At 38.3% G+C, this 17,953-nt stretch overlaps 1 protein-coding gene across 4 annotated transcripts in view; it reads left to right on the top strand.

Moving 5' to 3' along the window:
* Window positions 1-14,805: 14,805 nt before the first annotated feature.
* PHKA1 (phosphorylase kinase regulatory subunit alpha 1) overlaps window positions 14,806-17,953 on the top strand; it is a 144,172-nt gene continuing 141,024 nt past the window's right edge. For all 4 annotated transcript variants that reach the window (XM_068533265.1, XM_068533264.1, XM_068533263.1 and 1 more), the window contains exons 1-2: window positions 14,806-15,287; window positions 16,028-16,186. In XM_068533265.1, coding sequence (XP_068389366.1) covers window positions 15,210-15,287; window positions 16,028-16,186 — 237 coding nt within the window. In that variant the 5' untranslated portion in view covers window positions 14,806-15,209. The remainder of the gene's footprint in view (window positions 15,288-16,027; window positions 16,187-17,953) is intronic.

Genomic DNA, 17,953 nt, shown 5'->3' with positions numbered 1-17,953 from the left:
GGCTCACGCCCATCTCTGGAGCTCATTTAGGTGGTGCTCTGAATCTCCTCTCCTCGCGCACCCTGAAACAATGGTCTCTTGCCTCTTAGACAGGTCCATACTTTTTCTCAGACTCCCTCCCAGCTAGCTGTGGTGCACTAGCCCCCTTCAGGCTGTGTTCACGCAGCCAACTGCAGTCCTTTCCCTGGGATCTGACCTCCAAAGAAGCCAGAGCCTCAGGTCCTATCCCCCACCCACCCCGGCAGGTGAGCAGACAAGCCTCTCGGGCTGTTGAGTGCTGGTTGGCACCGATCCTCTGTGCAGGAACCTCTCTGCTTTGCTCTCTGCTCCCCTGTTGCTGCACTCTCCTCCATGGCTCTGAAGCTTCCCCCCCCCGCCACCCCCTGTCTCTGCCAGTGAAGGGGCTCCCTAATGTGTGGAAGCTTTTCCTCCTTCACAGCTCCCTCCCAGAGGTGCAGGTCCCATCTCTATTCTCGTCTCTGTTTTTTTCTTTTTTCTTTTGCCCTACCCACGTACGTGGGGAGTTTCTTGCCTTTGGGGAAGTCTGAGGTCTTCTGCCAGTGTTCAGTAGGTGTTCTGTAGGAGTTGTTCCAAATGTAGATGTATTTCTGATGTATTTGTGGGGAGGAAGGTGATCTCCACTTCTTACTCCTCTGCCATCTGAAGGTCTCCCCCTATATGTGGAATCTTAAGAAATGATACAAATGAACTTATTTACAAAACAGAAAGAGACTTACAGACTTAGAGAATGAATTTATGGTTACCAGGGGGAAGGGTGGGGGGGAGAGATAATTAGGGAGTTTGGGATTGACATGTACACACTGCTATATTTAAAATGGATAACCAACAAGGACCTACCGTATAGCACATGCAACTCTGCTCAGTATTATGCAACAACCTTAATGGGAAAAGAATTTGTAAGAGAATAGACCCATGTATATGTATAACTGAATCAGTTTGCTCTATACCTGAAACTAACATAACGTTGTTAATCAACTATAGTCCAATATAAAATGTTTAAAAAATTACAATAAATTCTAATATACTTCTAAAAAATAAACAAATAAAAGTTGGGTGAAGAAAATAAATCAAGGAGGGAGTGATCAAGTGCATCACATGCTACCGATAGGTCAAGTAAGATGAGGACTGAGAAATGACTACAAGATTTAGCACATTTTTTAAATGGATGAAAGGAAGTCTTCAGACAGAGGGAATAGTGCAACTGTGTGAGAATGCACAGTGATTTCAGGCAACTGCAAATAATTCAAGATAACTAAAGCTTAGGGATATAGCAGAAACTAGAGAGCAGCACTGCTGGGTGGATACACACAGGCTAGATCACAATGTAATGCTAAAAATTTTGGATTTATGCTAAAGGCTATGAGAATCCACAGGAGAACTTTAAGTTGCGGAGTAACAGAGCCAAACATTTAAAAAGTCAATTTGAGACCAGTATGAAAAATGGAGAACAAATCTGAAGGCAAGGAAACTGGTTAACAGGCTGTTACTATAGTCCAGGGAGAGACTAAAGGCAGTGACAGTGGGGATCAAAATGAGAGGATGGGTCAGATATTTAGGAAGTTGTAGGACTTGGTGACAATTTTGAAATGCAGGAAGGAGATATTAGAGGGAGGAAGGAGTCAAGGATGACTTGGGTTCTGGTTTGGACAAATGGGTAGGGGTAACCATTCACAGAAGGAACACTGGAGAAAGAGTAAGTTTGGCAGTAAAAAAATCACACACAAAGGAATGCAGAAGGCCACCTGGTATCTTGGAATTATACAGTGTGTCACATATACTTTCTCATTTAATCCTGTTAGTTAGGGAGATGAGAAATAGGCTTGTAGAGATTAAGTAATTTACCCAAGTTTACACAGCCAGGATGTGAGAGTGTAGACTAGAATCCAAGCTCACTGTTTTTCCACTTCTTCAAAGCTACTGTGCCAAAGATTTTGAGGCAAGGAGGAAGAGCACTTAAAAAAATGAGTGAAGGTGAGCAAGTGGAGAAAGAAGGGGACTCTCAGCATTTGAGGGCAGTTTTCCCAAATATCTTTTTCTTTAAGTCTGCCTGGATGGAAGATAGAGACAATAAAAATGTTGATCAGCAACACATTTGGCTTATTAAATTGAATGGTACGTTATATAAAGTAGGGGAGATAACAACTTGGTAGTTTTTCCACAGCCTCTCAGTGTCTTCTTGGCTTATCTTAATCATCCTAAGGTTGTCCCCAATAACTATCAATGAACACAGGAATAGTGCTGAATGGTCCAGGCTCTAGTAGTTCTCACAGTCTAGTGAGGGATATAGACACATAATTATAATACAAGGTAACCATAAAATCTAGAAAGAGAATTTAAAAAATAAACTATTTTGGAATAATTTCAGATTCACAGAAGAGTTGTTGCAAAGGTAACAGAGAACTATTGGATATCAGTAACCCAGTTTCAGTTTCTCCTAATGTTATCATTTTACACTACATTTATCAAAACTAAGAAACCAACATTTGTACATTACTATTAACTAAACCCTAGACTTTGGATTTCACCAGTTTTTCATTTATGTCATTTTTCTGTTCTAGGATCCAATCTGCTGTCCCCCATTGCATTTTCACTTGTCATGATTCCTTAGCTTCCTCTGATCTATGGTAGTTTCTCGGTCTTTCCTAGTTTTTCTGGAAACATAGATATTTTAAAACATTACATATAATATACAGCATATTACATATACATGTATTTTACAGATTGAACCCTCTTGATTACCTTTGCTGGGACATGCTAAAGGCACAAGCTTATTCAGTGAAAATCAGAGATATGAAACATCTGAGGCAATGCATCAGATACATTGTGCAAAGATTGCTACATATGTGCTGTATTAATGCACTGTGTTCATGGCAATTTTGCACAGTGCATTGAGCTATGCATTGCTAATGGAGAATAAACATTGAACATATCATGCATTGTAATGTAATTATTATATGTACTTACCCATGTCTCTGAATTTTATTGTAGCCCTGTACAAAGTAGTAATTTGTAAATTTAACATCAACCAAATAAAAATATCAACAGAGTTAATTTTTTAATTAGGCAAGCTAATTATAAGTTCATATAGAAAAATAAATAAGCAAAAATAGCCAGGAAGTCCTGGAAAAGAAGAATAGTGACAGGTAGCCCTACCAGATATTCAAACATTTTAAAGTTTCAATAGTTATAAACAAAGGGTATGGTGACATAAATAGACATACAGACCAATTTAAAAAAAAGAAAGTTCATAAGTAGAAACAAATAAATATTGAAATTTAGGATCTGATATAGACGACATCTTAAATTAGTGGAGAAAAGATAGACTACTCAGTAAATAGTTGGGACAACAGGTAGCCATCTAAAAGAATAAAATAGTTCCATACTTAAAGCTGTACACCAGGATAAACTACAAATGAAAAAATGATTTGAATGTACAAAGGAAAATAATAAAAGAGCACTAGAAGAAAACTTGGGAGAATTACTTTATAACATTGGAGTATTGGGTAAGCCTTTCTAACTATGATTCAAGACCCAAATGCCATAGAAGATGCCCTCACATTCCATAAAAGACCAACAACCCAACAGAATATGGGCAACACTCATGAACAAATAACAGAAAAGAAAATATAAATAGCCCTCAAAGATTCTTGTCCTCTAGATGACATGATACTATACATAGAGAATCCTAAAGATGCTACCAAAAAACTACTAGAGCTAATCAATGAATTGGGTAAAGTAGCAGGATACAAAATTAATGCACAGAAATCTCTTGCATTCTTATACACTAATGATGAAAAATCTTAAAGAGAAATTAAGGAAACACTCCCATTTACCACTGCAACAAAAATAATAAAATATCTAGGAATAAACCTACCTAAGGAGACAAAAGACCTGTATGCAGAAAACTATAAGAGACTGATGAAAGAAATTAAAGATGATACAAACAGATGGAGAGATATACCATGTTCTTGGATTGGAAGAATCAACATTGTGAAAATGACTATACTACCCAAAGCAATCTACAGATTCAGTGCAATCCGTATCAAACTACCAACGGCATTTTTCACAGAACTAGAACAAAAAATTTCACAATTTCTATGGAAACACAAAAGACCCCGAATAGCCAAAGCAATCTTGAGAAAGAAAAACGGACCTGGAGGAATCAGGCTCCCAGACTTCAGACTATACTACAAAGCTACAGTAATCAAGACAGTATGGTACTGGCACAGAAACAGAAATATAGATCAATGGAACAGGATAGAAAACCCAGATATATACCCATGTACATATGGTCAACTTATTTTTGATAAAGGAGGCCAGAATATACAATGGAGAAAAGACAGCCTCTTCAATAAGTGGTGCTGGGAAAACTGGACAGCTACATGTCAAAGAATGAAATTAGAACACTCCTTAACACCATACACAAAAATAAACTCAAAATGGATTGAAGACCTAAATATAAGGCCAGACACTATCAAACTCTTAGAGGAAAACATAGGCAGAACACTCTATGACATAAGTCACAGCAAGATCCTTTTTGACCCACCTCCTAGAGAAATGGAAATAAAAACAAAAATAAACAAATGGGACCTAATGAAACTTCAAAGCTTTTGCACAGCAAAGGAAACCATAAACAAGACGAAAAGACAACCCTCAGAATGGGAGAAAATATTTGCAAATGAAGTAACTGACAAAGGATTAATCTCCAAAATTTACAAGCAGCTCATGCAGCTCAATATCAAAAAAACAAACAACCCAATCCAATAATGGGCAGAATGCCTAAATAGACATTTCTCCAGAGAAGATATACAGATTGCCAACAAACACATGAAAGGATGCTCAACATCACTCATCATTAGAGAAATGGAAATCAAAAGTACAATGAGGTATCACCTCACACCTGTCAGAATGGCCATCATCAAAAAATCTACAAACAATAAATGCTGGAGAGGATGTGGAGAAAAGGGAACCCTCTTGCACTGTTGGTGGGAATGTAAATTGATACAGCCACTATGGAGAACAGTATGGAGATTCCTTAAAAAACTAAAAGTAGAACTACCAGACGACCCAGCAGTCCCACTACTGGGTGTATACCCTGAGAAAACCATAATTCAAAAAGAGTCATGTGTCACAATGTTCATTGCAGCTCTATTTACAATAGCCAGGACATGGAAGCAACCTAAGTGTCCATCAACAGATGAATGGATAAAGAAGATGTGGCACATATATACAATGGAATATTACTTAGCCATAAAAAAAACGGAATTGAGTTACTTGTAGTGAGGTGGATGGACCTAGAGACTGTCATACAGCATGAAGTAAGTCAGAAAGAGAAGAATAAATACCGTATGCTAAGACATATATATGGAATCTAAAAAAAAATGGTTCTGAAGAACTTAGGGGCAGGACAGTAATAAAGATGCAGACATAGAAAATGGAATTGAAGACACGGGGAGGGTGGAGGGTAAACTGGGATGAAGTGAGAGAGTGGCATGGACTTATATGTACTACCAAATGTAAAATAGATAGGTAGTGGGAAGCAGCTGCATAGCACAGGGAGATCAGCTCGGTGCTTTGTGACCACATAGAGGGGTGGGATAGGGAGGATGGGAGGGAGATGAAAGAGGGAGGAGATATGGGGATATATGTATATGTATAGCTGATTCACTTTGTTATAAAGCAGAAACTAACACACCATTGTAAAGCAATTATACTCCAATAAAGATGTTAAAGAAAAAAAAGATTCTTGTCCTCTCTTACATAAGAAAAATGACAAATGTAACTACTAAGATTTGTAACCACCCCCAAAATTGATAACACACTTTATTAGCAAGGCTGTGGGAAATTATACGCTCTCATACATTCCTAGTGGGAATGCAAATTGATACTACCCTGATAAGGGGCTATTTGGCTATATCTATTGAAACAAAAAATTCATTTTTCATTGAACCAGCAATCCAACTTCCGGTGTTTACCAATATACCTGAACATCTATAAAATAAAATGTGTACAAGATTATTAATTTCAACTTTAGCATATAGCAAAAGATTGGAAACAACCCAAGTATCTATCAACAGGGTACTGATTAGATAAATTAAGGATCAATCACACAATGGGATATTATGACATATAAAAGAATGAGGAAGATCTATTTGTACTGATATGGAAAGATATCCACGTTAAGAAAAATAAAGGTGCCAATCAGAATGTGTAGTATGCTATACTATGTAAGAAGGAGATAAAATAGAGTATATATTCATAGTTACATAAAGAAGCTCTGGAAAGTATGTATTTATTGAGATTAAGTGATTGGGGGAATAGGGTGAATGGGAAAGATGGGAGAGGAGTAGGAGCAAGACTTTTCACAATATACCCTTTATTGTTTGAGTTTTGAATCGTATGAGTGTATTACCTATTCAAGAAAAGGTAAACTACAAATAAAGATAAATATAAAACTCCAGGTAATAATAACAAGATGAGAAAAGAAGGGTTGTTCAATGAGTCAGTAAAGCATGCTACAAACTTTGTTGTGTTTCAAAAAAATAACAGAAATACTGAATCATTTTAGGTACGTTAAAACATTTTATAGTTAAGTGTACATATTAAAAATTAAGGGCAGCCACTAAAGGAATATAAATGCAAACTACAGTTTCTAAGCCATCACAGGAAACAAAAGGGGATATAGACAAATTTATCAATTCAAGAGAAGGAAAAAAAAGTCAGAAAGCATGGTAAAAAGAAAGTAAAAAACAAAATGGTGAAAACAACTCTCCAAATATGGCAATCATAACACACTTAAACAGGGGGACATAATCAATTAAAAGGCAGATTTTCAGAATGAATAAGAGACACACACAAGACTATTTCTTGCAGCCTTATTTATAATAGGAAAAGGCTAGAAACAACCCAAACGTTCCATCAATAAAGGTCTGGTACATCCACAAAATGAAGTACTCTATTGCTTTGAAAAGGAATTAAGAATATATATACTCTGATGGAGTGATCTACAGGACTTATTATTCATTAAAAAAAAGCAAGGTGGAAAAAAGTGTGCATAATATGACACCACCCACATAAGAAGGGAAGAGATAGAAATACCTATATACATATTTGTTTCTATAGGGAGTATGAAGGAATAGCATAAAGAGACAGGGATTAAAAACTAGACTTCTTTGAGTATACTTTGTTCCATAGATTTGACTTTGAAACCATGTAAATATATTACAAAATTGTGAAACTATTTTTTTAAAAAGCAATCCCTAAAAATCAAAAGCAAAGTGAAACAAATGAATCTGTGTATCCAGATGGTGACATAATAACACAGAAAGTGACTTTAAAACACAGCAACATTAATGTATATCCCTAACAGGATACATCTTAAGGTAAGGACAAAAAATCTATAAAAGAATCATAAACTCTTTGTAAGTAATCATATTTTTGGTGGTATGGTGTTGGTATTGTTATTCTGAAACTTGTTGTCTCTATATTGTGGAATAAAGCAAATTAGTGATTATGTTGTTATTTTGAGAATCAGGATATTTGTTGTGGGAGAAAGGAGATATAGATTGTTGAGGTGAAGTAAAAATCCTATACTGTAGCCCTGAATTTAAATTGGAAGGATCACGATGCCCAGGGCCCAGATTTTTATTTCCAAATACCATTTCACACTAAAAAGAATCAGGACTCCTGAGAGGAATGGCTGATTTCTAGTCTGAGGTAGGAAACATACAAGTAGAACCTTCAATATCTTGCATTCTCAGAAAACAAGGAGGTTATCACAGACCACTAGGGTTGTGTCAAAAGGACACAGGGGCCAGAGTGTAGGGACCAAAGATGGGACAATCTGAGCATCAGTAAGGAGAATAACTGTAATGGATTGAAATATATCAAATGTTTAAATCCATATGTTTATGATAATACTAAAAAAAAGGTCACATTTAAAAAATGATAGATAATTAACTCATTATTTTGCAAGTCAATAAATAAAGGCATTTATCCTGCCTTTCCTATGTGAACTGTACCACTAGGTACAAAATAGTAGATGAGGGGAAGTTTCTTTTTATAAAAGAATTTCAGCTAATAAATGAATATGGAATGATAGAATATCACTATTTTGCAACTCTCAATGAATAAGTGGATCTTACCATTGAGAAACAACCAGACATTATGTGTCTCCTGATGGGAGAACTCCATATGAGCAGTCTAGCCAAGAAAACTGAACCTGAATCTGATTAAGCCTCTAAAGTGAAACACCAATCTGTAGGAAATACAGAAGACAGAGAATATGTTAATACCATGGGAATGGAATCAGGAACGTCCAACTGGGGAAACCCTACAAGACAAACAACCAGATTTCTTCAACAAATTGCAAGGAAAAAAGGAGAGATAAGAGGGAAAACCTATGGCTTAAAAGAGACTTAAAAACCTTATGAGACATATAAACCAAATGCAATGCATGGACCTTATTTGGAGCTTGATTCTCTCTCTCTCTCCTTCACACACACACACACAAAACACACACACTCATTTCTGAAACAGTTGAGCAATTTGAACAAAGAAAGCATATTTGATGATATTAAGGAGTTGTACTTTTAGGAATAATAATGGTAGTGTGGTTATATTTAATAAGGCCTTCTTATCTTTTATAAGTATTAATATATAATATTTATGGATGAAAGGATATGAAGTCTGAGATTTGCCTCAGAATAATATGGGAGGAGGAGAAGATGGGAGTATAAATGACAGAAACTAGATTAGCTATTATTAGCTGATAATTGTTGAAGATAGGTGGTGGGGTTTATTGTATTATACATTTTCTTTTTTTATAATAAAATATTTAAAAATTTTTTCCATTTATTAGGTCACAGAGGTATACAAAAATAAAGATATAATCAATAAATAAAGCTAAGAACAGGTTCTGGGAAAAGAGTAATAAAAATAGACAAACTTCTGGGCAGATTCATCAAATAAAAAAGAGAGAAGGCACAAATAAAGTATGTCAGGAGTACAAAGGTGGCCATGATTCAGATTCAGAAAAGTCAAAAGCAAAGTTCTGCACAACTTTCTACTAATAAAGTTTGACCCCCAAAAGATATCTGGCAGGATCTGGGGAGTGGTTGTCACAACCTAGGTGGTGGTATGGGGCAGGGAGCGTGGGGGGGAGTGCTACTGACATCTAAACATCCAAAATGCACAAGACAGCCCCCACAACCAAGAACCATCCAGCCCCAAATGTCAGTAGTGCCAAGATTAAGAAACTCTGACTTGGATTAAATTGGCAAGCTTCTAGGAAAGTATTATTATCAACAATGACCCAAAAAGGAATTGAAATCATTTTCATAAAGCCACCTGTTTCCAAAATACACCAGGTCAGCAAGTTCTGCCCGATGAGTTCTACCAAGACTTCAAGGAACACATGCTTTTCTTTTCACATGTGACAGTTTTAGGGAATAGAAAAAGATGGGAAACTACCAAACTCATTTCACAAGCAAGCATAACCTTGTTACTGAAACCAAACAAGGACAGCATAAAAATAAAAGATTATAGGCCGATATAATTTAAAAACAATGATGCAAAAATTCTAAAAATATATTAGTAGATTGAATCTAGTGTATATTAAAAGAATAGTTTATCATGACCAAGTGATATGAATGAAAATATGGTTAAAAATATGGATCAACAAAAGGAAACCTATTGATGTAATTCACACATTAACCAAGTAGAGGAATAAACTATATGACTTTTTCAATACATGCAGGAAAAGCATCCAATAAAATTCAACATTTATTCATAATAATATTAATGATAAAGTTCTAGGAAACCAAGGAGAGAAAGAAATTATTTTAAAGTGATAAATGGTAACTTCCAGAAACCTACTGCAGACATATTTAATACTGAAACATTAGAATCAGTCCATTAAAGTCTGGAACAAGAAATGATAACCACTATACCCGCTATAAGAGTTATAAATATTTGAAAGGTAAAGACACAACTGTTACTATTTGCAAATGATATGACTGTCTATTTAGAAAACCCAAAAACATCACCTTTAAGCCAGTACACCTAGTGAGCTAACATAGAGAGTGGATATAAGATAAACATACAAAATCATTTTCCTATACATGATAATAACCAATTAACATATAACAGGGAAAAATCTTAATAGCAATAAAAACTATAAAGTACCAAAAAATAAGCTTAACAAAAAAGTACAACTCTTTCATGGAAAAAACTATAAAGTTTACTGAAAGAAATAAGAGAAGGTCTGAATAAATAAATAGACATTGTAGATAGGAAAGCTAAATATTCTCAATATATCCATTCTCCTCAAATGAATCCATAAATTCAGTGCAATCACAATAAAAATTGGGATTTTCCTTAGAACCTGACCAGATAATTCTAAAGTTCTTATGGAAGATTAAAGCTCAAGAATAGCCAAGGCAGTTCAACAATGGTGAAGGAACAGAAAAATAGATTAATGGAACAGACTAGTGATCAAGAAACAGACCCATGGGTACTTTACGTAGCATTTCAAATCAATGGGAAAAGAATATTCATTAAGTGGTGTTAATGCAATTGGCACTAACATTTAGGAAAACATTGTTAAATTTCTATCTAAACCCATTAATAAAAATAAATTATAGAGGAATTAAGAGCGTTATGGACAAAAAGCAAAACAATAAAATTAATACAAGAAAAATAATGTGTTGATGATCTTGAGGGCAGGAAGGCTTTATCAATTTCTTAGGGCTGCCATAACAAATTACCACAAACTGGGTGGTTTAAAACAACAGAAAATTATTCTCTCACAATCTGGAAGCCAGAAGTCAAATATCAAGGTGTCAGCAAGGTTGGTTCCTTCTGGAGGCTCTGAGGGAGAAGCTAGTCCATGCTTCTCTCCTGGCTTCTTGTGGCTGTGGGCAATCCTTGGCATTCCTTGGTTTGTAAATGCATCACTTCATCTCTGCCTCTGTCTTCACAAGGCCTTCTCCTCCCTATGTGTCTTCTTTTCTTAGAAGGACACGTATCATTGGATTTAGGGCTCAGTAGGAAAATCCAGCATGATCTCATCTCCAGATCCTTAATTACATCTGCACAGGCCCTGTTCCCAAATAAGGTCTCATTCACAAGTTCCGGGTAAACATATCTTTTCTTGGGCCAGCATGCAACCTACTACATAGGCCTTCTAAAATAAGACAAAAAGGAAGACTCATAAATTTGACTTCATTAAAAACTATATGAATAAAAAGACAACATAAATAATGTTAATAGAAAACCACTTATGGGAAAACGTTCATTATCTCTTTTGGATTTCTTTTTTTTTTAAGTTAAATTACAGATTATGTAGTTTTTTAAAAATTCCTATAAATCAATAAGAAAAACAGTCCAATGGAGAAATGACTAAGTATATAAAGTTATTACCCAGAAGAAATAAAATAAAATAAATAAATAAACCAATATTACATAAATTAAATAAAATAAACATAAAAAGATGCTCAATGGCATCAGTATTCAGATAAATTAGGCTTAAGGTAAGATACCATTTTTGCACCCATCAGATTGCTCAGAATTAAAGTTTAATAATATCATGTATTGGTAAGGATGGGGAAAATGGAGATTTTCATATACTACTGGTTGGTGCAGATAATTTAAATGGCTTTTTGGATATATCAAAAATTTAAATGCCTATTTCCAAAACACCTGTCTGCATTCACAAGCAGACATACATGTATGTTCACTGAACTATTTTCAAGAGTTCTAACCTGGAAACAAAGTGAATGTTATCAACAGAGGAATGCCTACATAAACCACAGTATATGAAGTAGATCTCTATGTAATAACATGACTAGATCTTCATGACATAACTTTGGATGAATAAGGCACTCTGCACAACAGTAGGTACAGCATAATATTGTTTGCATTAAAAGAATACGCAGAAAAAAACAATATTTTATATGTATTGCTGTGTGTGTGTGTGTGTGTGTGTGTGTGTGTGTGTGTGTGTGTAAATCCATAGGGAAAAATCTGGAAGGATACAAACCAATCCTGTAACTGTGGTTACCTTTGGGGAGGGAGATAAAGGAGACTGTGATTATGGGTGACAGACATGGGGAACTTTAACCTTATCTGTAATATTTAAATTGTTTTCATAAAGAATGTGTTTATATATTACTTATACAATTTTTTAAAAAAATTAAAGAGAGTGAATAGGAAACAACAGAAAGGAGAGAGTGTGTGAACTCTCTTTTCAAGAAATGTAATAATAAAAGATTTATTATTAATAATGAGAGAATAGCTAAGCAAACTGGAACATCTACTAGAAGGAAGATTAATGTAGACATTAACATAAAATGCAAAACCATGGAAAACATTTATAAAATGTGAAGTTTAAAAAATTTTGGATTTTTGAAAATTAGTATGATTAAAACTTCCAGGTAATATAAGGGAGCAACAAAAAAATATTCCCAGGAACTTGGAAATAAAATGTTATTCAAGAGTTAAACTATAAAATTAATGTATGGTGAATCAAATGGAAAAATCACCTTCAAGAAACATAATGGCTTCCAGACAAGCAAGATTTGACTATAATTTGGGTGGATATTTTTGACATATCTAAAGCAAGAATGTGTCAGTGAACCATGGAAGTGTAGAAAAAGGAGACAGTGAAGCCCACATAGAGCAGACTTGTTAGTTACTTAATCTTCAGGCGCCTTAGCTTCTCCATTGCTAAAGCGTGGTTAATCATAGTATTTACTTCATAGGGTTATCATATAAAACAAAATAGCACTTGGTAAGGAGTGAGGCTTATACATTATTAAAGGACGGGAATGTAGTGGTCAGGCCACTATACTCCAATATAAAATAAACTGTTACTGTTCTATTTCTCATCAACAACCAGCATCCTGGTTTTCACACATCAGTCTCTCATGAGTTAATCAGCATGAGTCAGCCTCCTGAGACTGACCAGTTCAGGGACACTGAGGAGATCAAGTTTCTGAGATGGAAAGGTCCAGCCTGGACTGAGGTTGAAAGCACCAAGGTAATGCCATCCAACAAGGCATCTTGGTAGCCAGCCAGTTAACCTTCCTTGGTGACACACTACCTTTGGCTTTTCTAATCTATTCATACTTCTGAATAACTTGCCAGGGAAGGTGGTCTATGCAGAAGGAATAAAAAGACTAGAAAAAATAAGCTAAAATATTAACAGGTGGTTGTTTGTGAGAAGGAATTATGGATGATTTGCTCTACTTTTCTATACTTTCCAAGTTTTCTTTAGTGAGCATATATTACTTTAATATTTTAAAAACATCTTTAAAGGATGATGAGGTGAAGAAAAAGAGAAGGCAGTAGCTTCAAGGGGACAAGGGTAGAGAAAGGACTTTTGAGGCGACAGGCCAAGGGGAAGATGTCAGGGAGTTAGGACCAGAGTAGGGGCAGGCAAGCACTCTTTCTTCCAAAATGAAGTAGCTTTCCCTGGAAAGACTTTTTCTCCCCATGTGTACCTGGGCCTTGAAGTAGCTTGTTATTTGCCAGTCATGGCATTTGCATAGCCAGTGAATTCGATGGAAACCATTTGCTTGAGAATTCTAAATGTATCTCTGTATCTAACTGTATCGCTGGCTGGCCGTTGAACCCGAAAGTCCCAGATCTGAGTTCTTGAGCATTCCCTCCCTCTTTCTTCATCATCATTACCAAATATTTGCTAGTCACCTCCTAGGTGCCTGACTTTATGCTAATTTAGGCGGGGGTGAGGGTGGGGTTGGAACGGAGGGAGCTTACGAGGAGAGACTATACTCCAATATAAAATAAAAATTAAATTGAAAAAAAGATAAACGAAAATGCAAAATCACTGTGGCCTAGGTGAGGTGGCTAAGGAAGGCTTGGAATCACAGATTTTCCGAGTTGGACCTGAAAGGTCAATCGGTCTAATTCTCTTACCCCGCGATTCAGAGAGCAGGTGGTACTTAACCCTTGACTTGAAAGACTTGCAGGGTTTGGATCAATGGAGATCAAGATGTGGGGGTTGGGGCAGTAAACAAAGGGAGCAAAGGCCCTGGGGCCAGGACACCTAGCGGGGTGTGGTCCGATTACCCTGCGGCCAGTGATCAGCGTTACCTACAGGTTTCCTTTCTAGCTTCCCTTTCTGCCTTTATTTTCAGCTGAGTCTTTGTTGCCTCAGCCTTGTGACCTATGTACGCACGAGGGAGCCTTCCAAAGCCGTTATACAATCTCCTACAGCTCCTCTCCGGCCAAGGCTGTCCTGAGCACCGCTCCCTCCCAGCCCAGTTCCTGCTTGGGGCACTCGCTTCCTCAAAGCACACCACTGCCCCCTCCTTCCCAAGCGCGCCGATTCGCCACTTTCTGAGGAATAAAGTATTTACCTTAGGGAGTTGTTTCTTGTTTGGTTTGGATCGGAGTAAGGAGTTGAATCTGAGCTTTGAGTCAAAAGGATAAAATACAATAAAGACCCGGAAATTCCAATTCTTTAGACCTTGAACGCAAACGATCGTTCTTTCCTTTTAGGTTTGAAGTTACCGTAAGTTCCTAAAACTAGTCCGGCAGAAGAAACAGCCTTCCTAACATCCTGTGTCCACAGCAAGTGTGGACAACTGAAATAGTCATTTGAGGTGTTTCGAAAATAACCCCCTGATAGCACATTGCCTACGGTGACACATTCTCGTCCGCGGGGCGGGCTGGGTCGCCGGGGGCGGGGCGAGTCCCCAGGCGCCGCGCGCAGCTGCCGGGACACGAGGCGCCAGCCCCGCCTCCGGCTTGCGTCTCGTGGCAAGTGGAGGCGGCGTCGCGGCCTGTGACTTGCAGCTGCCGGCGGCCGCGCTGGGGGCTCTGGGCCGCGGCTGTGTTCGGTCTCCGGGAGTGGAGCGGAGGATGCAGGAGCCACCCGCGGGGGCCGGACGGGCTTAAGAGAGGCGGCGAGCGGCGCCGGAGGCACTCCGGCTGGTCTCTAGAGCGCAGGAGGCTCGGGCGCGCGCGGGGCTGTGGTGGCCGCGGAGGCCGCCCTGGCCGGGACAGCCGGCCCCAGGCCCGAGCGGTGGTAGGACTGTGCCCGGGCCTGGTACTCGGGCTTCCCACAGCGAGGGTGGGGCTGCGTTGGAGCCTCCTTTCTTGGAAAATCGTGGGCCCCTGTGGTACTGCGGCCGTCTCTCTGAGGGGATTGGAAACGGAGCGCGATGAGGAGCCGGAGTAACTCGGGGGTCCGGCTTGACGGCTATGCTAGGCTGGTGCATCAGACCATCCTGTGCCATCAGGTAAGTGATGGGGCGTCGCTTGTGATCACCGAGGATGCGCAGTGTGATAACCTGGACAGAGACCCTGGGAGAACCCGTGTGTGTGTGGGGGTGTATTGCAGGTTCTCCCGCCCCCTAGCTGGGGAGGCCGTAAAGGACCCTGAAGAAAGGTGTTGGGCCAGGAACAGAACCAGAGTCAGGCACCCTTAGCCACGAGTCCTGAGTCAGAGCTTCTGAGTACCCCCTCCCAACCCTCCGCGTCCCCCAAACCACTGCTGGGTTCCAGGGGCCAGAGTTGTAAGATGTGTCGAAGCTTGTTTATCGACACCGCCCCCGGCCCCCTCCCCAGGCTTGGGAGTCGGCTACTTCCCCTCCTCTGAAGGAAAAAGAGGTAGGAGAACTTTTAGCCATCTTAATACTAGACTGTTGTGAAGATCTGAAGTACCGTGTATATACTGTTCATTATAGTTTTTCTAATCTTTTAATGCTGATTTTTCGTTGGTAGCTCATTCTTTCTAAAACACCTCCTTTCTTTTAAGAATTCCCACATTTCAGACTTGTAAGGCGTCAGCCAGCTCTTTCCCTTTATTCAAGATAGCATTTGCTTGCACTTGGTCAGAAGAGGAGATTATAAATATAAAACTCAGGAGTGGGGACATAGAAGAAAGACCAAAGTCCCTCAGTACCCATTTGATAGATTCTGTTTCCTCATATTAACACCCTATGGTTACCTGCCTGTCCCCTTTTTCTTGTCCTTACAGAATCCAGTGACTGGCTTGCTTCCAGCCAGCTATGATCAGAAAGATGCCTGGGTCCGGGATAATGTGTACAGCATCTTGGCTGTGTGGGGTTTGGGGCTGGCCTACCGGAAGAATGCAGACCGGGATGAGGATAAGGCAAAGGCCTATGAACTGGAGCAGGTACTCAATAAAAATACAAAGCTCTGGAACTGGGGGGAGGAGGAAGGAAATGTAGTCCACAGGAGCTAAGACAGGTGTGTTTTGCCTCTCTCACTCTTTCTTCACCTTGCTGAAATTGCATTCCATAAAGCTTTCCAGTATTGTACGGAGTTTTTTTTTGCAGTGGAAACATGAAACTTGCTGATTCAGGGGGAGAGGGCACAGTCTGTTCTGTTACAGTGGAAAATCCTATCCTCAGATCTTTGCTAAAAGTTGTAATCCTCTTTCCAAGTAAATGTATTTTGTAGTCTCCAGCATATTTATTCTTATTGAGAAGAATTTTCGGAGGCAGGTATCTACCATTTTACTTCTTTTTTGAAAATGATAGGTGGTATTTATATGAGGGTAACTGATAAAAATTAGCAGACTTTCCCAACTAGACACAAGTAAAAGACATTATTTGTTGATTTTTATACCTAGGCCGCTGTTTCAGAGTCTGTTGTGTGTCCTCCCTGCCCCCCCATACCCACCCTCACCCCTTGGGGCAAAATAAGGTCAGAGTCAACAGATGCCTTTAAGCCAACTTTTAAGGCCCTCCCCTCAGTAAAGAAGTATCCTCTATAGAACTGTTTAGACACAGGTTGCTACGTCCTCTTGAATGACCAAGAAAATAACATTCTGGGCTACATGAGACTCTTAATGTTAAGGTACTCTGCTGTCAGTTGTAAGGTGTATGTGAATTCTTTTCCATTAGTGGAAAAGATTCTCTCCACACCAGCCATTTTCTCAAGTGGTCTCCCTCAGCTTAGGCAATCTGAACTCCAGTCTTCATCTATCAATCAGAATATTGAGATTTGGTTATTTTTAAGGACACCATCATATCGTGGGGTTATAGTCCTCGGCAGCAGGAAGGTTTCACTGTGTTGTCCTCTGCAACAGCAGGTATTTCTTATTCCCTCAAGCCATAATTAAGAGGTACTTAGGTCCACCAGAAAAAATTGTTGGAGTTTTTGCTCTAGCCCAGGAAGTACAGATCAATATTTTTGTGACTTATAGAAAACATACATAACCATTGTGAGAATTTGGAAAATATAGAGGAGTGTTAAAAAAAATCATCTGTAATCTTACTCCCCTCCCTTATCCTATGTCCTACTCTAATGTTTTGCTATTTTGATCTCAGTATTTTGTTTGTTTTGTTTTGCTAGAAATTGATATTGGTGGAACAATACCCAAGATTTTATACCCAGTACGATTTGACAAATTTCTTTTTCAACACTGTTAGAAGAAATCTGTGTCTCCTTGTTGATCAATCATTCTGCAGAGTTGACATTTTTCCTTATGTGGCCCAGGAAGAAAGAATGTAACAGAGGAAGAGGAGAAAAATGAACATAAAATTGTTCATTCTAAAATTTTAATGTTTCGTTAAATAATTTTTCACACAGCACAAAAATATTTTCCATACCACCTCAGTAATAACCTTGGGATGTCTCAAAAACATTATGGCAATAGGAAACATCTTAAAAAAAAAACCACATTTCTCTGGGAATTCTAAAATTTCTACCAACTTTCATTATAAATTAAAACAGATTGTATTATTAAGTCTCATTAATTTTCTTCTCAAATTTGACTCAGTTAATTCAGACTAGGGATCAGAGAACCATCTCTGTAAAGGCCAGATTGTAAATATTTTTGACACTGTGGGTTATGTGTGATCTCTACGCAACTACTCAGGTCTTCCGCTACTACGTAAAAGCAGCCAGAGACGATACATAAATGAATGAGCGTGGT

Source organism: Eschrichtius robustus, chromosome X (genome assembly GCF_028021215.1).
Source record: "Eschrichtius robustus isolate mEscRob2 chromosome X, mEscRob2.pri, whole genome shotgun sequence".
Classification (NCBI taxonomy): domain Eukaryota; kingdom Metazoa; phylum Chordata; class Mammalia; order Artiodactyla; family Eschrichtiidae; genus Eschrichtius; species Eschrichtius robustus.
The sequence above is the reverse complement of the archived record's forward strand: the minus strand, read 5'-3'. Positions and strand labels throughout refer to the sequence as shown.